Source organism: Arachis hypogaea, chromosome 5 (assembly GCF_003086295.3).
Source record: "Arachis hypogaea cultivar Tifrunner chromosome 5, arahy.Tifrunner.gnm2.J5K5, whole genome shotgun sequence".
Taxonomy (NCBI): domain Eukaryota; kingdom Viridiplantae; phylum Streptophyta; class Magnoliopsida; order Fabales; family Fabaceae; genus Arachis; species Arachis hypogaea.
In genome coordinates, this window is record NC_092040.1 from 67287096 (window position 1) to 67308938 (window position 21843).

The 21843-nt window shown below is 36.3% G+C and overlaps 1 protein-coding gene across 5 annotated transcripts in view; it reads right to left on the bottom strand.

Moving 5' to 3' along the window:
* Positions 1 to 4674: 4674 nt before the first annotated feature.
* LOC112801645 (probable plastidic glucose transporter 1) overlaps positions 4675 to 21843 on the bottom strand; it is a 38983-nt gene continuing 21814 nt past the window's right edge. The window contains exons 5-12 of one of the 5 annotated variants that reach the window (XM_025844510.2): positions 19440 to 19552; positions 9573 to 9666; positions 9339 to 9495; positions 8026 to 8172; positions 6479 to 6552; positions 6247 to 6335; positions 5519 to 5612; positions 4675 to 5268 (exon numbers count right to left, since the gene is read on the bottom strand). In XM_025844510.2, coding sequence (XP_025700295.1) covers positions 5086 to 5268; positions 5519 to 5612; positions 6247 to 6335; positions 6479 to 6552; positions 8026 to 8172; positions 9339 to 9495; positions 9573 to 9666; positions 19440 to 19552 — 951 coding nt within the window. In that variant the 3' untranslated portion in view covers positions 4675 to 5085. Of the gene's footprint in view, positions 5269 to 5497; positions 5613 to 6246; positions 6336 to 6478; positions 6553 to 8025; positions 8173 to 9338; positions 9496 to 9572; positions 9667 to 19439; positions 19553 to 21843 lie in introns of all 5 variants that reach the window. The other 4 variants (XM_025844509.2, XM_072237292.1, XM_025844512.2 and 1 more) reach the window with 4 other exon arrangements.

Genomic DNA, 21843 nt, shown 5'->3' on the forward strand with positions numbered 1-21843 from the left:
TGGAAATATCCTCAACAAACATATGAGCTCATATTCAAGCTCATCGTGAAATGCCTTTCTGGAAGACAGTCAAGAGCATTAACAACTATGAAAATACATAACTGGATAATTCAATTGACATGAATAAATAAAAGATTGATTAGACTAACTCACACTTTATCATCATCAGTGAACACTTCCGCCTCAAGAGTTTTGATTCAGGAAATTAAATTCTACTGAAACAAAATTGATTTAGAAACTCAAAGAAACAAAATGAAAGAATGGAAGAGAAACCCACCTTTTCTTCTCCTTTGGAGGCAGGAATCAAAATCCAAAAATAGGGAAAAGATTGAAACTTCAGTCAAAACCAACCAAAATTTGAAACTACTATTGACCAAACCACAAACTAATTTTTGGAGTATTTGAAATTCTCAATTTCAAAATAAAAACCATATTCCCAATATTGACCTAAATTCTTTGGAGTCTCCACCATTTACATCGTTTAGAAGCATCATTTCATAACACTAAGGACCTAAACAAGCATGAAACTGAGAGTAATTTTGGAAGCATAGTTCTTGAACGCAAGCAAATAACTAAATTCAATGACAAATTATTACCTGAGCAGTAAGATTTTGGACAAGCAGACGATGATCAAATGGCAGATGAACACTAGAGGGAAAAGCCAACACGGTGCCTGCTCTAGTGCCGGCTGCGGCGGAGACCAAGAAAGAAGAGCCGAAGAGAGAAGACTGACACGGATAAGGACACGGTTGTGTGTGAAACTGGATTGTGGACTGGATTCACGATTCAATCTTAGATTAGGGCTTTTTTATTTTGGATTTTAATTTGGATATGGATTTAGATTGGATTTAAAATTGTTTAAATGTAGGGGTGTACATGGTTCAGTTTTTCTATAAACTGAACTGAAACTGCACTAAACCATTTTAAATGGTTTAAAAACTGAACCAAACTGCTTTGTCACATATGAAACTAGTTCTAAACCAGTTTATAATACAGTGCACCAGTTTAAACCAGTTCATAAAAATAAAACTGGTTTTAATTAAAAAAAAACCAGTTTAAACTGGTTTATAGGCTAAAACTAGTTTTCACACTCTCTCTCTTTCTTTCCCTCTCTCTCCCCTCTCTCTCCCCACTCTCTCTCTCCCCTCCCACTCTCTCTCTCTCCTCTCCCTCTCTTTCTCCCTCCCTCCCTCTCTCTCCCTCCCCCTCTCTCTCCCTCTCTCTCTATCTCTCTCTCTTTCTCTCTCTCTCTCCTTTTTCTCTTCTGCTCTCTCTCTCTTCTTCCCTCACTCTCTCCTTCTCCCCTCTCTCTCCTTTCTCTCTTTTTTCTCTCTCTTCTCCTCTCCCTCTCTCTCCTTTCTCTCTTTCTTTCTCTATCTTCTTCTCTCCCTTTCTCCCCCTCCTTTCTCTCTTCGTCCTATCTATTTTTCTTTTCCCTCTCTCTCCCCTTCCCCTCTTTCTCCCCTCCCCTCTCTTTGTCTTCCTCTCTCTCCTTCTCCCCCTCTTCTCTCTCCCTCTCTCTCTCTCTCTCTCTCCCTTTTCTCCCTCTCTATCCCTTTCTCTCATTCTCTCTCTCCTATCCCTCTTCCTCTCTCTCTCTCTCTCCTTTCCTCTCCCCTTCTCTCTCTTCCCCCTCTCTCCCCCCTCTCCCTCTCTTTCTCTCCCTCTCTCTCCGTCCTCTCTCCCTTTCTCCTTCTCTCCCTCCTCTCTCTCTCTCTCCTTCCTCTCTCTCTCCTTCCCCTCTTCCTCTCTTTCTCTTTTTTGCTCCCTCTCTCTCTCTCTCCTTCTCTCTCTCTCCCACCTCTCTCTTCCTCTTCTCTCTCTCCCCTTCTTTCTCCCCCTCCCTCTCTTTGTCTTCCTCTCTCTCTCTACCTTTTTCTTTTCTCTCTCTTCCCCTCTCTCTCCCTATCTCCATCTCTCTCTCACTCCTCTCTCTCTCTCCCCTGCCCCTCTTTCTTTTCCTCCCCTTTCTTTCGCTCTCCTTTTCTCCCTATCTATCCCTTTCTCTCATTTTTCTCTCTCCCATATCCCTCTCTCCCATTTCTCTCTCTCTCCTTCTCTCTGTCTCTCTCAATTTTTCTCCCTCTCTCTTCCTCCTTCTCTCTTTCTTGCGCTCTTTTTCCCCCTCTCTTCTCTCTCTTCCTCTCTCCTCCTCCTCCTCCTCCTCCTCTCTCTCTTCTTTTTTCTCTCCTCTTTCTCTCTCTTATTTTGGAGAAAAGAGGAAGAGAAAGAGAAGAGGGATATAGAGTGAAAAAAAGATGAGAGAGAAAGAAAGGAGAGAAAGAGAATAAGGAGAGAGAGGAAGAAGAAAAAAGAGAGAGAGAAAAGGATAGAGAAAGAAGAGAATGAGAGAGAGAAAAGGAGAGAGAAATAAGGGAAGGAGAGAGAGAAGAATAGGAAAGAGAAAGAAAAAAGAGAAAAATGAGAGAGAGAAAGAGGATGAGAGAGGTGGAGAGAGGGCAGAGAGGAGAGAAACAAAAGGAGAAAGAGGGAAAAGAGGAAGAGAGAAGGGGAAGGGAGGGGGAGAGAGAGAGAAGGGGGATGGGAGGGGGAGAGAAAGGGAGAGGGGAGAAAAGGAAAGAGAGAGAGAGAGCAATAGAAAAGAGAGAGAGAGAGAGAGAGAGGGGGGATGGAGAGAAAAAAAGGAGAGAGAGAGAGAGGAAGAGAGAGAAGAAGGAAGGGGGAGGGAGAGGGGAAGAGAGAGAAAGAGATAGGAGGGGAATGGAGGGAGAGGGAGAAAGAGGAGGGAGAAAGAGAAAGAGAAGAAAGAGGGGAGGGGAGAGAGAGGAGGGAGAGAAGAGAGAGAGAGGAAGAGAGAGGGGAAGGAAGGGAGAGGGAGAGGGGGAAAAGGAGAGAGAGAGAGAGAGAGAGAGAAGGGAGAGAGAGGAAAAAGAGAGAGAGGAGAAGAGAGAGAGAAGGAGAGGAAGAGAGAGAAAAAGAGGGAGACAAATAGGAGGGGAAGAGAGAGAAAGAGAGAGAGAGATAGAGAAGGGAGAGAAGAAAGAAAGGGAAGAGAGAGAGAAAGAGAGAGAGAGAGAGAGAAAGAGAGAGAGAGAGAGAGAAGGGGGAGAAAGAGGAGAAGAAGAGAGAGAGAGGAAGAAAGAGGGGAGGGAAAGAGAAAGGAGGGAGAGGAGAGAGAGAAAAAAAGGGGAGAGAGATAGAGAGGAAGAGAGATGGGAGGAGAGAGAAGAAGGAAGGGGAAGGAGAGGTAGAGGGGGAGAGAGAGGGGGAAAAAGAGGGAGAGGGAGAAAGAGGAAGGGGTGAGAGAGAGAGAGAGAGAGGAGGGAGAGGAGAGAGAGAGAGAGGAAGAGAGAGGGAAAGGAAGGGAGAGGGAGAGGGAGAAGGGGAAAGGAGAGAGAGGGAGAGGAGAGAGAGAGAGAAGGGAGAGAGAGAGAGAGAGAGAGAAAGGGGAGAGAGAGAGAGTGTGAAGGGAGAAAGAGTATGTAAAATTAATTTTGGAGTTTAAATAAAACCAGTTTAATTTGGTTTAAAACTAAACTGAACCATAAAAACTGGTTTTTAATAAATTGGTTTTTCATAAAAACTATGGTTTCAGTTCAATTTTTTATTTAAAAAAAACTGATTTATTTAAAACAGTTTCAGTTCAGTTTCAATTCAGTTCAGTGAAACTAGTTTTTTTGCACACCCCTATTTAAATGGTTTGGATTTGCAAATTAAATTATAAAAAAGATCCAATTTGGTTTAGATTTTCTTTATTTAAAACTGGTTTTTATTAAATGGTTTGGTTTGGATGTGGTTTAAAATCCAAAATGTGGATTTTTTTGCCCACCCCTACTCACCTACATAGATTATCTTTCACCTTATTCTTGTATGATGCATTTCAGTTATGGCCTTCATTGCTCCCCCTTTTGTCGTATATCATATAAACGCAAACATGTACACAATTCCATTTTTCAGCTTCCGAGCCAGATAGATGTCATTGATTTGTCCTATCCAATGGAATAAGTGAAATAATTTCTTCTTTGAAATATCATTCGCCAGATTTGGTTTTTTATTCTTTTCAAATTTTAAAACTTTTCTTTGTTTTTTCAATCGAAAATATCCACTATCCAATCCGATTATATTTGCAACTTTACAGATCGAATCGGATTCAAATTCAAAAGTGCAGATACTAGATTCTATCCGATATTTTTTCGTGCAGATCGAATCGAAATTGTAGCCATATCCGATCTAATCCATGTGCAGCCCTAATTGAAATGTCTCCATATAACCTTAGTCACAAATTCAGACAGTGGAAACAACCACTAATTTAATTACCAGGTTAGGCCAGTGAAAATAACCACTAATTTAATTATCAGGTTAGGCCAGTGATGTGTGAACACTACGCCTTTTTGGTGCAGCCCTTCCGCAGACTTTACATTTACGCGGTATGCTAGTGCACCGGAATGTCTTATTATCGTAGTCAACTCAGTTTCAGATATTCGTTTAGGATTAGTTAAACTAACCGAAATTGATACTAGTATACAGATAAGAATTTATCATATTTTATTTATTTATTTCCTTTTTGGTCTAGAGGTTATATGAAAATAAGTGGAAGGCTCACTTTCAATACAACACAATCCATACCCAAAAGACAGGCAATCAATATCTTAAGAAAAAAGTGAAATAATGGTATGTAACTAAATTCCTAACTATTAGTTTTAGCGGTATACATTTAAGAGAAAGAAATTATAGAATTATTATGTATTGCTTACAAGCATATGACTCAAACAACCAGCATTGGAGAAGGAAATGAAAAAGATATGCGTCAAATTAACTTCTACTGCTAAGTTCTAATGAGTATACTTTAACATGGTGTAGTAGTCAGCAGTCAAAGTTACATATAGCATTCGGTAGAAACAGCTCAAGTTTGGGAATACAAACATATCAAAATTTCGCTGTACATTGATCAATAATACAAGCTGCTAACCTTGCAGGGATGCAAACTCATTCGTTTTCCAATAAAGGCTTGTTGCACGGATTAAGGACCCCAGCCAGAGATCAATGTTGCAATATCCTGCCCTTTTTCAATCGGTTAAGGCCTGTCATGTACATGGATGACATGTTGTCATGAAACTCTAATGCTCATGCTTTCAGGTTCAAAGACCGTTCAATTTCTTCAAGCGACCGCCCCTTGGTTTCTACGATGAAGTAATAGGCAAATGCTGCAGCTACCAAAGAAACTGCTCCAAAGCTGGCATATACTGGTGCAACTCCGAATTTCTCCACCAACTCAAGGAAGAATAAGCCCACTACAAAGTTGCACGCCTGAATATGAAGCATTAAATAAGTGGCCTACTTATTTACCAAGAGAAAGAAATTAGTAGCCTACTAAATTGAACACACCATGATGAAAAAGAATGTCTGGTATATAAATCAACTTACTGTATTCTTTGGTAGTTACGAAAACAACTTTGATAAAGACAAAGCAACAAAAAAGTGAGATAAAACAGCTTCCAATAATACAGGCAAAGCAACAAAATATTTTATTACCCACCCAATGGGTAGAAAAACTGACCCCCATGATCTTCCCCCTAGTCCTTGTGCTGCTAAGCTCCGGAATAATTATTCCTGTCACAGGACCAGCTCCAATTGCAAAAGAGAATATATACCTGTGAAATTGGATAGAGGGAAAATGCATGATTCATTTTCCAAAACCTCAGAAAATATCAAACTCTGGAAACCTCAGGAATCAAATCTTGGTGTCATCATCTGTGGTCAATTTTGAATGGTGAAACAATTATACTGACAAAATGTTTTTCTGTTGTTTTCTTTTATGATAAAAAAAATATTGATATGTTATTTCACAACATTATTCAGTGAGTAAAAATAATAAGCTATTCCAAATCCAAAGGCAACCTTAATACGGATACCATTTTGGCCAGAAAATACATAGAACCGTGCCTTTATAAACAATACATGGCAAAGGTACTATTTAGCTAGAACAGCTCATAATAAAAAGCAACTATAAATTTTTGACACTTTTGGTTATATGCAGCACATGCATGCTGCTTTAAAATTACTTGAGTTAATACATCCAAACATAATTTATTCCAAAGTAGCTTTTGTTCTCTTTCTTTTCAAACTTATTATCCAAATATCCATGGTTAACTATTCTAATCATACCGAATTATTTAGCCATAGTCTAACCAAGTTTAAAACACCCATTTCTACAAATAAGTAAACACAAGCTAGCGGAAATATTTATTCGATAAACTATTATATCAGCAGCAAGTGAATTCATACATGATAGTTCCCAGTATTGATAAGTTGTTGCTTAGCAGCTCATCCAATGGAAATACGACAGAAAAAGCCACAAGAAACATAGAAATTGCCTACAGAGAAGCATAATTGAAAATCGTTAGTAAAACAGTCAAAATGCTGGTCTGAGCTAGGTACAAGACAAAAAGCAATTGATTTGTGTGCCTATGCACACACGTGAATGGTTGTGCTATTGTTACATATTGTACACCCTCACCATCCCCAGGTAGCTTCCTATTAGAAGTTTCTGTCTTCCTTCCCTATCAACCAAGTATAAAGCACAGAGTGCACCTGAAAGAAACAAATAGGTCACAGCAATTGGAATTTGATACCTAGGGATCGTTATGTCCAAGTATTCTGTTTGGTTCAAAATAAAAATAGAAACTGAAATAAATGAAACGACTAAATTACCCTATTAATTAAAAAGGGGAAAAAAAACCCAACTCCCTAACCAACTCTGCAGACATCCCTTTCCCATTTCCCATCTCTCTCTCTCGCTGTGTCTCACTATTGTTATCATATTTGATTTCTTGAATTTGCTCTATTGTTCTCCTCTTTATTTGCTCTATTGTTTTATGGTGCCTTCCTGAAGCTAGGGAACATACAGAGACTCAGGACATACAAAATACAACATTCATAATTCACAATTTAGGTTTTATATGTAATTTTTAGAGAGAGAGAGAGACTCTCTCCTCTCTCTTAGGTTTTAGGATTTAAGATTTCTTTTAGGATTAGGATTTCTACTACTCAATTTCCAAGTTCAATGTTCCTTTTATTTATTTTCCTAATTTAATTTATGAATTTTCATGTTGGATTTGATTTCTTTTATTTAATGTAATTGAGGTATTTTAAATATATGATTTTTATTTAGCTTTCTATATTCTTAGCTTTGGTTGAGTAATTAGAGACTCTTGAGTTATCAAACTCTTTTGTTGAGTGATAATTGAAAGTTGCTAATTGACTTGAATTCCACTAACTCTAGTCTTTCTTTGGGGATTGACTAGGACTTGAGAAATCATATTGATTTATCCACTTGACTTACCTTCATAGTTAGAGGTTGACTAAGTGTGAGCAACGAGCAGTTCTCATCACAATTGAACTAGGATAGGACTTCTAATTTTCATACCTTGCCAAGAGTTTTCTTAATTATTAATTTATTTTTCTTGTCATTTAAATTACTTGTTCCTTATTTCAAAAACCCAAAATAAAATATATCTTTTTTCATAACCAATAATAAAACACACCTCCATGCAATTCCTTGAGAAGACGACCCGAGGTTTAAATACTTCGGTTATTTATTTTTATTGGGTTTTGTTACTTGTGACAACCAAACTTTTTTACGAAAAGATTCTCTATTGGTTTAAAAACTATACTTACAACGCAATTATATTTGTGAATTTCTTTACTGATAGGAAATCCTCTCATCAGTGCTCCAGCATTTGAGAAGAGAAACAACGAATGAGAAAAAGCCCTAATTAGTTTTGAACAAAAACTTGGAATTTTAAACTTTGAATGAGGGTATTCTTTGAAGAAATTACTAGTAAAATTTCAGTCCATTCCAAAAAATTGCAGTCCCCACTTTCTTGAGGTACTAAAGGGACTGAAATTTTGTGTCTCGGGACTGAAATTTTAGTTCTAGTCTCAAACCAGCAAACATAGTATTGAGTCTCATTCCCTCGGTCTCAATCTCAATACCTCAAAACAAACGCAGCCTAAGAGAAATCAAGTTTGTGAATGCAAAAGAATGCAGTGTAGACTGTTCACCTGCAAAGTTAGTAAGTCCAACGAATAAGCTTGCCAAAGCACTGCTTTGAATTCCAACATCTTGGAACGTCAATGATGAAAAGTATAGAACTCCATTTATTCCAGCAAACTGCTGAAGTGTAAAAAGAGTCCCTCCAATAAAGGCAACTGCATTGATACATGATAATATCATGAATTTCATTCACAATTCAAGTGATGACAGCAAGTAATGACTATCAACGTATACTTATATATCAAGAGGGGGAAGGTCTACTTCATGCAATGCATAAGTCAAAGCTGATAAACTGATGTCGTAGTTAAGTTAAAATACTCATGGATCCATATATTTGGTATAATCAAACATATATTCTTTGCTGGATGTATCACTAGGAGGAGATAGAGAAACAGGTTTTATAGGTCAAGTCAACCAATTTGACCGGCTACTTTTGTCCTGTTCAGTTTCTGTTATTCAACAAGAAAAAGAAAGTCTAATCCACTGGTTTGAGCAGGTTGGGAGAGTGTGTTTGTTTTTATATCATATCCCTCACTCACACTTCACCTCACTGGGCCAAAGCTTAAAAGATTACCACCAGGTCACACCGTCACAAATGTATAGTAGCCCATTTCTATCTCTCATTCTCACTGCCAAGACTAATGTGTTTAACTTTTGTATTGCAAAAGATTCATTTCTACCCCCTCAATCTTGTAATGAATGCTGCACATAAACACTACAATATCAAGCCGAAGTTAACCTTTTCATTTCTCTCTCAACCAGTGTCTACACACTCTCTGATTTACTATTAAAAGAGATTTTACTAATATACATATATATATATATATATATATATATATATATATATATATATATATATACACACTTTTAGGATCCAGTATTATTTATTGTTTATCTTTATTTATTTTCAGATAGTATTTATCTATTTTAAGGGAGGCTGACTTATGATCATTATATATTTTAGGACACCCTAAAACTTTTTTCCTTCCATTTGTTACAAATGTTTCATATTCCAAACATAGTAATGAACACCTCCCTCCCGCCTGTGAGTATTCTGTGAATCTCTTTAGCACAAATCCCTAGGTCCAACAGCTCTTGGAAACCTAAAGCTTCACCTGATTCTCCATTTTTTTTTTCAATTTCTCATGCCCCTGTACTAATTTTTTGCAAAATCATTTGTGTGTCATATGGTGCCACACAATTCCAGACAACGACCTATATGCCTATGGAACATATGTCTGTCCTAGCCAGATACTCAATCTCGGCTAGGGAAAAGATTAAATTTCCACGCAAAGAATAGCCAAGACCACCTTCATACAACCTCTAGAATGTGGCTCCTCCAGGATCTCTGACCATCTACTGTCCAAATCACTGCCATCACTCATGCTGACAGACTGAAATTCTTCAATTGCATTCTCTACTTCAGATGCACCCCAAAGCTCCCGTATTACTGTTTTAGCTTCATCCATTCTCCCAGCCTGACCAGAAATATTATAGCCTTGTAAAGAGTGTACAAGCTTATAAATTGTCACATAGAGAGATCACAAAGTCCTACCTTACAAAGCCACCGTGGACTCTCGATAGCAAACTGCATACCAAGTGCAACAACAAAACCAGGGACACTCGCAATATACAACATTGTCCTCCACCTGAAATATATATTTATCAATGGCATATAGGCATTATTTGAAAATAAGTTCCAGCTTCTAAAGAATGTAAGATACAGAAAAAGTAACAATCATTATCAGAGTAAACCAGAGAGGACCAAAAGCCAGCTCCCATATGAATTCATGCAAAGATTTTATTTCAGTGAATATTTTAAAAATGTATTCATATTAGTTTTAAGCATTTTAAGTTCTAAGTGCAAAAAATTGAAATCAAGACATCCCTAAGGCCATCACTACCAAAAACTATTCTCACCAAAGCAACTTTGAGACTGCAAAATATGGCTGTGTTATGAGCTAGGGGCTGCTACTTTACATCAATTGAATCGGATTTGAAATAATTATGGATATGAGCCATACATTAGGCATGTTCATTTTAATACTTATTCTACAAAAAATCGAGTGAGTTGAAAAGACATCACAGAATGTAGATCCGGTGATTTGGGAATTCTTGAAAAGAAATGAGATACATACACATATCAGTCATTATAGAATGTACACATATACACACACAACTTACAGCAAAAGTCATTATCCAAATTATTAAACCTTCATATTATGGAAGTGATCAGGCCCTCATGTTCACAAAAAATGATACATGGTCAGGAGGGCATTTTTGTCATTTTAGAACTAAGGGACGCAATGATAATCTTGTCATATTCAAGGATCTGAATTCTAGAAAAATTGTGCGATGCCAGTCTTGGACATCAAAAAGACCAAGAGTCTATCTCAAACAGTGATGCTGAAAGGGCAATAATTCATAAGGCCCATTAGGCTAAGGCAAGACAACAAGAAATCCAATAAAGCTTTTCAAATTCAATGGGAGGCATAATTTTTATTAATTTTTGAATTTTAGTCATTTATTTTTAATTTGTTTTGTTGTTAGAGTTTGTTGGAAGATTTGATTTACTTTTGATTTGCTTAGTAGTATTTTTAGGGATTTTAAATTTAAATCAAATATGATATAATCTAATAAGATCAAATTTGATTTAAATTAATTATCATATCTTTAGGATTTTAAAATTTAAATCAAATCTTATCTAATCCAATAAGATCAAATTTGATTTAAATTAGTTATCTTATCTTTAGGAGATTTAAATTAAGTTATCTTATCTTATTTTTTAGTTAGTTTGTTAGGTGCTTATTCAAACACCTTTGGTGAGGCAATTTACACAACTTTCATGAATAAAATTTCCTTAGTGCTTTATGCACATTTTGTAGTGTGATTAAGTGAGGTGAGTGATTTGCTTCGCTTGTTGCATGGCGAAGATTGAGTGCTTCAATTTTCATCCGTCTAATCTAAGTTGTCAAGGATAGGTTCTTTGAAAGTCTAGTAGTAAAAGCTCTTCCGCTAACCTAGGTTGCTAAGAACAGGTTTCTTAGAAGTCTAGTAGGAAAAACCCCTTTTATCTATCTTTTATGTTTCCGCTGTGTCTTTAGGTATGCCTTTTACTGAATAATCCCTATCTATTGTGATAAAACCCCTAAGCCCCAATCTATTTTTTATCATCTGGTATCAAAGCCAGATCATAGGTAAATTCTTATTTATCTACACGTTCCATGGGTCTTGTTTATTCTCTTTGTTTTTTTTTTCTCTTTAATTTCTGTAAATTCACGTTAGAGTCCAAAAAAAAAAAAGAAAAAAAATCTTATTTATTTTGGTTTTGCAATTATTCTATCTTTAAGTCCGTGTCTGCAAAAAAAAGGTTGCAAAAACAAAATTAAATTATGAAGAAAATTATGAGGAACCAGTTTGTGCCATCATCATACTATATAGGGGTGAGGGTTGATTTGGTTCGGATTCATAGTAAAATTAGAACCGAAATGATCAAAATATAATTGGTTCAGTTTGGTTTGAATGTGTTTTTTTTTTTTTGTACATGTACCCGAACTAAACCAAACCGATTAAGAACGAATTGGTTCGGTTCGGGTAATTGGGTATCCAATGACTTTGAAATTCATAAAAAAAAATCAAATTTTTATCTTAAAAATTCAACAAGTACAATAAACATGTAACATCAATAGAAATAATCCAAACATGTTAAACACCAAATACATTAAAAACCAGGTGAATTCTCTGTGTAAAAGTGTGAGTTATTTCTACACATATAGAAGTGCTTTGTCATTCTTAGAAGCTGATAGGTGTCCATCAAAAAAACAACTTCTGCTCCGTTGCAGTGATGTGCAAAACTTGTACAGCAAGTAGCACATGATTGAGTGTCATAATTTTTTATTGGAGGTTAACTTAGCAGTAATTAAAAATGTAATAATTACAGCTATGAGATTAGGCTGAATTTTTTTTGGTAAAGTCCATGTATTATAGTATTGGTAAATGGATTAGGCTCATGTAAGTTAGACCCAGAAGAAAATTTTATTTTGTGCTTTGAGTTGAAGAAAGAAAGTTTAGAAAAATCGAAAGTAAAACAAAAAAAATACACATTTGAAGCAGAAAATTTAGATGGAAAAAAATACAGGACTTGCACAACATGAACAAAAAATTAACGACGCTGTTAGGATCATATAGATGAATTGTGTTAGGTAATTGTGGTAGAAAAATATAATAAAAAGAAGTAATATGATAATACCAAAAGAAAGAAGTAATATAAAAAGAAGAGTAGTTTGATTAGAGATGTGGATAAAAATAAGAGTGAATGAAAACAAAATGAAAAGAAAGATTATTGAAATTTATAATGAATAATTGAAAAAAAATGGAGCAAGTGTGAATGCCACATTTAGTAATGTTGTCATAGTATTTAAAAGAAATAATTTTGATTATTTCAATTTAAACATAGTTATAAATGAAGTTAAGAAAAATGTTATAGTAAATTATAATTTTGATATTAAAAATAAAGTTGAATACAAATATGAAAATAATAAATAATTAAATATAAGTATAATTGATGATATTTTAATGTAAAAGTAGTAGTAATTTTGTCAAAAATTTGTGTTTTAATTAAATATAAGTATAATTGTATTTTAGTTTCATAAATATATAATGTGGTGTATTTAAGTGAATTTGTATATAAAAAGAGAGGAGTTATTTATTTAATATTGTATTTCGTCTTGCTAAAACTAGATGAGAACAAACTTGTTTAAATAAATTTCATAATATTGGAATCAGTTAAGAAAAAATCGAATAGAAGATGCATAATTAGTTACAGGTTTTTTTAGGAATTCATGAATTTTTTTTTGAAGTTGGATTTTGTTGTTAGTTAGAAATTTTTTTGGTGACTTGTTGCTAGTTAGAAATTTATTTCCATTGTACTTATTTCTACTATTTTAGTAATTTGTGGGCATTGTACTTATTTTTCCATGTGGACTAGAAAAGACAAAATGCCTAATAAGAAATAAGTTGGAGGTCTCTGTCCATGCACTACATAAGCATGATTTGTAAAGAATATTTCTTTCTCTCCCGAAAGAACGGTATGTTGAAAAAATTATTGAGAATAGAAACAAGGGGTCGGGGTGGCTCTCGATTGGTGAAGCGGCAAAATCATGCAAAGGGTTCGTGATTATCACCCGAACAAAGTTTTTTATTCATCCACATGAAACGATCTACCAACAAAAACATTAAAGTCCATGTAATAATGGCCCACTATTATTTTTTATTATGGGATCCGTAATTAAAATTAATCTACAATATTGAACCATTTTTATTTTCACACCATGTGCATCAATAGTACCAACATCACTGTCGCCTCTGTACCTCCCTTTTACGCTTCTCAGCTTTTGTCCTTCGCTCGTGGACACATGGTACTATATCAATTTGACACAGCACTTTTATATGTGTAGAAACAAGATTCGCTTCTACACCAGAGACGTCGCCTAAAAACTAAACTCATTAAAATCCAAACACATTAATAGTGAATAATCTTTGTCTAATGAAAAAGTTATATATATATTATTTATTTTTTTATTTAATTAATATATGATCGTGTTCGCGGTTTGGTTCGGGTTCCGCACACCCAGAACCGATACCCAAAGTCTCGAACCAATCACTAACAAAGATCATCGGTTTGGTTCGGGTTGAACCCGATTACCCATTGGTTCTAGAACCAATTTGATTGGTTCGGTTTGAGTTTGGATGGGTAGTCGGGTATCCGCTACCCGTGCTCACCCCTAATACCGCAATGAATTTTTTTGAAGATTTTGTAAGTTGCAACAAAGTTCACAATCAGTGATGGAGAACCACAAGGAGTTTTTATATTTGATGGACAAGGCTAATATTAAAAGGAGTCCTGAGGTTCTTATGGAACGATTTTTGTTTGGATTACGTGAAGAACTTGCAGATAAAGTCCAACGTTACTGTTACGCAACCATGGAAGATTTGGTCAAATTGGCCATTGACAGGGAGTAGGTGCAACAAACGATATATCGCCATAAAAAGAGGATTTCTTCTACGTCTATCTTTCATTCTTCTTCAAAGCCAGAGATGGAAGAATTTGTTGAGTATGTTGTAGAGGGTGGTGTCCTTGGAAGAATCAAAAGTGCAGAATTTTTCAACTGGGTTCTTGGGATGTAAGGAATTTAAAAATCCAGAGAGAAAAGAAACAGAGAAAGAAAGTGAGTGTTTGAGTGAAAAGGATCAATGTTTAATTGAAAGTGAGAGTTTTGAGAGAAAATATGAGAATAGTAAGAGAGGAGTCGGTCCCAAGCCCGGATAAAGGAGGAGGGTTGTGTTAGGTCTTCGGCAACCAACGTAAAAATATAGCTGAACCCCCATGACATGAATCAAAGACATTCTTGCGCTAAAGCTAGGTCGTTGCCCGGAAGCAACGCGCCGTATGGCTCGAGTACGGTGTCAAAGCAAGAGCCGCTGCATCGGTGCCCGGATGTAGTGTTAAATGAGCAAGGGTTCTCGCGTTTTCGTGAACGGACGAGGGTAAATAAGCTAGTTCACAAAGGAAAAGGTAAAGGTCGAAGCGACAAAAGGTTGAGATTTGGGACATGGAACATAGGCACTCTAACAGGAAAGTCCATGGAGGTGGTGGACACCATGACAAGGAGGAAGATTAACATTATGTGCCTACAAGAAACGAAATAGGTTGGTGCAAAGGCTAGGGAGTTGGATTCTTCTGGTCTCAAACTTTGGTATACAGGAAAGGTGAAGAATAGGAATGGAGTTGGAATAATTGTGGATAAGCAGTGGAAGAAGGACGTAGTTGATGTCAAGAGGGTGGGAGATCGGATCATCTCTATCAAACTTGTGGTGGAGGGAGGTGCTTTCCATGTGATTAGCGCCTATGCACCGCAAGTGGGTTCGGACGAACAACACAAGATAAGGTTTTGGGAGGATCTAGAGAGTTTGGTTCAAGGCATACCTATGGGAGATAAGATTTTCTTAGGAGGAGATTTAAATGGCCATGTTGGGAGAGAAGTGACTGGATTTGGGAGTATTCACGGAGGCCATGGTTTCGGGGTGATCAATGCCGAGGGTAAAACTATTTTGGACTTTTCCTCAACTTTTGATCTTCTCATCGCAAATACATGTTTTAAAAAGAGAGACGAACATCTTATAACCTATAAGAGTGGCATGACAAGCTCTCAAATCGACCTCTTCTTGTTGAGGAGAGTCGACCGGAAATTTTGCATTAACTGTAAAATTATCCCGGGAGAGAGTTTGACAACACAACATAGGGTGCTCGTCATGGATTTTCGCGTTGAGCAAAAGTCGAGGAAAAGACATCATACGAAGAACCCAAGGACGAGGTGGTGGCGGATGAAAGGTGAGGAACAAAGAAGCTTCCTAAGACGGGTAGGAGAAGAGGCAAAGTGGGATGGGAATGGAAGCGCGGAAGAGATGTGGAGGGAGATGGCAGAAGTTATTAGAAAAACAGCAAAAGAAAGTTTTGGTGAATCTAAAGGAATAGGACCAAGAGACAAGGAGTCCTGGTGGTGGAATGCGAGTATACAAGAAAAGATAAAGATAAAAAAGGAATGCTTTAAAGAGTGGTCTTTATGCCGCAATGCAGATAACTGGGAAAAATATAAGGCGGCTAAGAAAGAGACAAAAGTGGCTGTAAGTGAAGCAAGAACAAGAGCATATGAGGGTCTCTACCAGTCTTTGGGCACGAAAAAAGGAGAAAAAGGTATATATAGAATTGCAAAGAGCCGGGAAAGAAGAACGAGAGATTTGGATCAGGTTAAGTGCATAAAGGATAAGGATGGAGAGGTGTTGGCTCAAGAGGAGAAGATTAATGAAAGGTGGAAGAGCTACTTCTACGAGTTATTTAATGAGGAACAGAAGACTCTTCCGAGCCTTGGTCGATTGTGCACAAGGGAAGAAGATCAAAACTTTGACTACTATCGAAGGATTCGAGACTTCGAGGTAAAAGAGGCTCTAAAGCAGATGAAAAATGGCAGGGCAGTAGGACCTGATAATATCCCGATTGAGGTTTGGAAGGGTCTTGGAGGAAAAGGCATCAACTGGTTAACCAAGCTTTTTAATGAGATTTTAAGGTCAAAGAAGATGCCTGATGAGTGGAGAAAGAGCACCTTGGTACCTATCTACAAGAATAAGGGGGATATACAAAGTTGCGGAAATTATAGGGGGATTAAGCTTATGAGTCATACTATGAAGTTATGGGAAAGGGTGATAGAACAGAGGTTGAGAAAAGAGACACAAGTAACAGAGAACCAATTTGGATTTATGCCAGGCAGATCTACCACTGAAGCGATATACCTATTAAGAAGGATGATGGAGAAGTATCGTAGTAATAGAAGGGATCTACACATGGTGTTTATTGATTTGGAAAAAGCGTATGATAGGGTACCAAGGGAGGTCTTATGGAAGATTTTAGAAAAGAGGAGAGTAAGGATCGCATATATTCGGGCAATTAAAGACATGTATGATGGGGCCACAACTAGTGTGAAGACTCAAGGTGGTGTGACAGAGGAATTTCCTATTGGTATAGGATTACACCAGGGATCATCCTTAAGTCCATACCTTTTCACATTAGTCTTGGAAGTACTCACAGAGCACATCCAAGAGCCTGTGCCATAGTGCATGCTTTTTGCCGATGATATCGTCCTTATGGGAGAGTCAAGGGAAGACTTAAATAAGAAGTTGGAGTTATGGAGAGAAGCGCTAGAAGTGTATGGTCTGCGCATAAGCCGTAGCAAGACGGAATATATGGAATGTAAGTTCAGTTTGAGAAGGGAAAACTCCAATATAGAGGTGAAAATTGGAGAGAACATCCTACGAAAAGTTACAAGTTTTAAGTATCTTGGGTGCATCATACAGGATAATGGAGAGATTGAACATGATGTAAATCATAGGATCCAAGCAGGTTGGTCAAAATGGCGGAGTGCATCTGGTTTTATATGCGACAAAAAAGTGCCTTTAAAACTTAAAGGTAAATTCTATCGCACCGCTATAAGACCGGCTATGCTGTATGGTACGAAGTGTTGGGCGGCTAAAGGGGAGCACGAACATAAGCTGAGTGTGGCAGAGATGAAGATGTTGAGATGGATGAGTGGTCATACGCGATTGGATAAAATAAGGAATGAAGATATAAGGGAGAAAGTTGGAGTAGCACCCATTGTGGAAAAGATGGTTGAATCGCGTCTCAGGTGGTTTGGACATGTGAGAAGAAGACCGATAGAACATCCAGTCAGGAGGGTGGATGAGATGGAAGATGGACAAAGGGCAAAAGGCAGAGGAAGACCTAAGAAGACCATCCATGAGGTGGTCAAACGAGATCTACATGTAAACGGTCTCTCTGTAGACATGATACATGACAGAGCACAATGGCGTCGCTTGATTCATGTAGCCGACCCCACTTAGTGGGACAAGGCTTTGTTGTTGCTGTTGTTGTAGTAAGAGAGGAGTCGATGAGTAACAAAGAAACTGAGAGCAATAAACACACTTGTGAGAGAGATCTAAAAAGTTCTAGCTTAGAAAGAGTGCATTAGAATCATTGAATTCTATGGAATCCTTAGTTTCTCATACATCTAACCACAAAATTCTTAGTATTTTTATATCAATTTTCCCAGGCTTTGTAGATTCACTGATCAATTATGGAGGTATTAATATAGATGAAAAGAAAGGAAGACAAATTGCACACTTTGGACAAGATGGTGAAAGTATAGTTGGAAATATTGAACTTGCACACATGAAAGACATAGCCACAATTCAGTGGGTAGAAAAGAGTCATCAAACCATGGTATTTAAACCCGAATATTGGGTTTGGATTCCTTGGAAGGACGAACAGCATCTCATTCAAGATTCAAGGACGAATCTTTTTAAAGAGTAAGAGAATGATACGTGGTCAGGAGGGCATTTTCGTCATCTTAGAACTAAGGGACAGAATGAGAATCTTGTCATATTCAAGGATCTGAATTCTAGAAGAATTGTGCCATGCTAGTCTTGGATATCAAGAAGACCAAGAGTCCGTCTCAAAAACAGTGGTACTGAAAGGGCAACAATTCATAAGCCCATTAGGCTAAGGCAAGACAACAAGAAGCCTAATAAAGCTTTTCAAATTCAATTGGAGGCATAATTTTTATTAATTTTTGAATTTTAGTTATTTATTTTTAATTTGTTTTGCTATTAGAGTTTGTTGGAAGATTTGATCTACTTTTGATTTGCTTAGTAGTATTTTTAGGGATTTTAAATTTAAATCAAATCTGATCTAATTTAATAAGATCAAATTTGATTTAAATCCGTTATCATATCTTTAGAATTTTAAAATTTAAATCAAATATGATCTAATCCAATAAAATCAAATCTGATTTTAAATTAGTTATCTTATATTATATTATCTTTTAGTTAGTTTGTTAGGTGCCTATTTAAACACCTTTGGTGAGACAATTTACACAACTTTCATGAATAAAATTTTCTTAGTGCTTTATGCACATTTTTTTAGCGTGATTAAGTGAGATGAGTGATTTGCTTCGACTTGTTGCATGGAAAAGATTGAGTGATTCAATTTTCATCCCTCTGATCTAGGTTGTTAAGGACAGGTTCTTTGCAAGTCTAGTAGGGAAAGGCCTTCTGGTAACCTAGGTTGCTAAGAAGAGATTTCTTAGAGGTCTAGTAGAAAAAATCCCTTTTATTTATCTTTTATGTTTTCGTTGTGTCTTTGGGTATGCCCTTTATTGAATAATCTTTATCTATTGTGATAAAACTCCTAAATCCCAATCTATTTCTTATCAAAAAAGATTGCAGTGGATAGATTACCAATAAAAGTACAAGATGAAAATACATAGCACTGAATTTCAGTCCTAGTACAACAGCAACCTGTTACGCACCTCAACAGTAAGGAAGATCAAGGGCAGAATGGGAAAATAACTCCTTTTCAATTTTCATATAGGAGCAGAGGTAAGAAAATAATAGAGTGGGGCAACTGGTGAGTAAGAACGAAGTAGAGTAAGAATTAAGGAGAGAATTGGCCTCCCATATGGCAAATATCATTTTTATCATTTGCTATACACTCGTACACACATAATATAATTCTTTACTGATTTGGGATATATCACACTGATACTCCCTTCTCTGTGATTTCATATTCTTGTCTCTTTCTATTCCCTTCAATTACTCCCTACTGCATCCATATATTGCTGCTATTTAATTATATTCTGCTTCCTAAATATCTCTGGGAGTCTTACAAAACCAAGCCTTTTTTCAACTAGTTGTGGTGAACAGAATTTAGAAGGCCTAACTAATTATTCATGAAATAAAAATGTGAAATTGAGAAAAATTATGAGTTAAATACTAATTTAGTTTTTAAAACAAAAAAAGTAGACAAGAAACTCACCAATGTGGATCATTCTCAGAAGAAATTCCAAGAAATAATGAAGCAATAATGCCAACACAAGTGCCGATTTGACATAAAGAGCCTAGTGCCCCCCTGTATCTTGTCGGAGCAACCTACGACACATTGAACAGACATATGAATGAAACCGACTTATTATTTTTGTCTTACTCTTTTGTCAACATTATGCATTTTGGTTCCTTAACTTACCAAAATTTTCAGTTTGGTCCTATACCTTTTCTTTCTATCCTTTTTTTGCCCTCTTATGTTTCATATAATTAACAATTTAGTCCTGGTTAACTAATTACATCACACAACAGACAGAAAATATTGACATGGCAAAATCATCCACATGTGTGCTACACGAATACCATTTGTGCCATGCCAACATCTTTTTGTCAACGCGTTGATCAACAGAAGATAACGCAACAAATGGAGGCAACATTGCTAAACAAGACAATGTCAGTGATGTGGTCAGTAGTTGGAGGGAGGCAGTAATGGGAAAGAGTCACTGATAATGCTGGGACCTATGAAGCAAGGACAGCAGATAAGGTTGCGGAACAACACAAGATTTATCGAAAAACTTATCATGATAGTAATCCAAGTGTTTTGAAATATTATCGAATTGTTTTGAATATTGTAGATTTGTTGCACGACTTTGTTTTTGGTACAAATCACTTATTTTGAGACATGATTATTTCTTGATCGGATTTTGTGCAATTCGTTTTGTTCGAGTTTTGCAGCTTAATGACTTGTTTTAATACAAATCATTTTTGAAATTTATTGTACAGATTTCATACTACTTGTTTTGATACAAATTGTTTATTTTAAAGCTCGTAATTATTTCTGAGTATAACCTCGTCTAGCTCGTTCAATACGAGTAGTTTTAAGGTTTTGCGATTTGTTTCCTTTCAAATCATTTAATTAAAACGTGGCTATTTTTTTATCTGATTTCATACAACTAGTTTAAATTTGAGCTCTTTTTAGGAGTTCATAACTTGTTTTACAACTTTGTTTACTTTGAGTCATTTTTAAGTATCAGATCATCTTTATAGCCATCGGAATTCGTTGCTTTATCCATCGTGCCCGCTCGAGGTGGAGCTTTATGAAGTTGGACTCGAGCAATCAAGCGAATCGGATTATCAAATGAAGCCTTTCAATGATTTATTCAGTTCGTTCATTCCGAGTTTTTTATAGATGACTTGTTTTTATACAAGTCACTCTTTCAAAGCACAACTCGTTATATATCAAGTTGTTTTGCGCGATTTGTTTTAATACAAATTGCTTAGATCATATGGTTATTTTTTCCTCGATTTCGTTCAACTCATGACCTTGAATTATTTTAAATCATCAAGTCAAATTATAACCATTGGACACCAATTTGAACCTCGTCACTTTATCCGAGCGACCAATAAAAAGGTCGGCTCGTGATTTTTGCGCTTTGCCGAGCATAAAATGGCGCCTTAAGTGAAGGGATTATATGCGTATTTCCTTCACTTTCTAGTTTTTACAAGGTGGTTATCCTTGTGTGTGATACAATTCGTTTTGCCCGAGCTGTTGGAGGTTTGTATTTATGTTTCGATTTTGTTCAAAACATTTACAATCTATTCTTTCCTTTCCAACTTGTTTTTGTACGAGTCATTTAGTTGAAGGGTTGTTTTTCTTGTCATTTTTGTTTTTACCCTTTTAATTTTTTACAACTCATTTTATATCGAGTTGTTTCAATTTTGCTTTAGAGATTCATTTGATACAAATCACTTTTTAATGCTTTGCTTTAATGATTTGTTTTATACAAATCACTTTTAAAGCTTTTCTCTTAGGTTAACACGACTTGTGCTTGATACAAGTTCGTTGAAAATATGGATAATTGGCACAACTCATTTAAACCGAGCTGTCCTTATATTGTAGATGCTGGAACAAGTTTTTTTTATAAGACTAAGTTGGGACACTTTGTAGTAGCCCTTTTCCAAGACTTCAGTGATCTTGTAGGGTCCTATCCAGTTTGCTGTCAGCTTTCCTTCGCCAAACCTCTGTAGCCCGATATTTTCTTATTAGGATGAGGTTGTTTGTGGTAATCTCGTAGCCATCCTTTGTCTCGAAATCTCTTTTCTTATCTGACTTTGCTCTCGAATTTCTGAAAGAATGTCGAGCTTTTCTTTTTTAGCTTGAATGTTACTAACCTCATTAGAAAGTTTCTCAAAGCTTCTTCTCTTATCTGAGTTTGCTCTTAGATTTCTCGAAGAAGGTCATGTTCTTTTGTGTTACGACTTCATTGTAGAATGTTGCCCTTGGTTTTTCTTTATTTATGTCAATGAGAATCATGGCTTCTGTACCATAAACATGTCGAAAGGGAGAATCTTCAGTGGTGGTTTGAGTTGTTCCATATGCTTATAGTATTTGTGTGAGC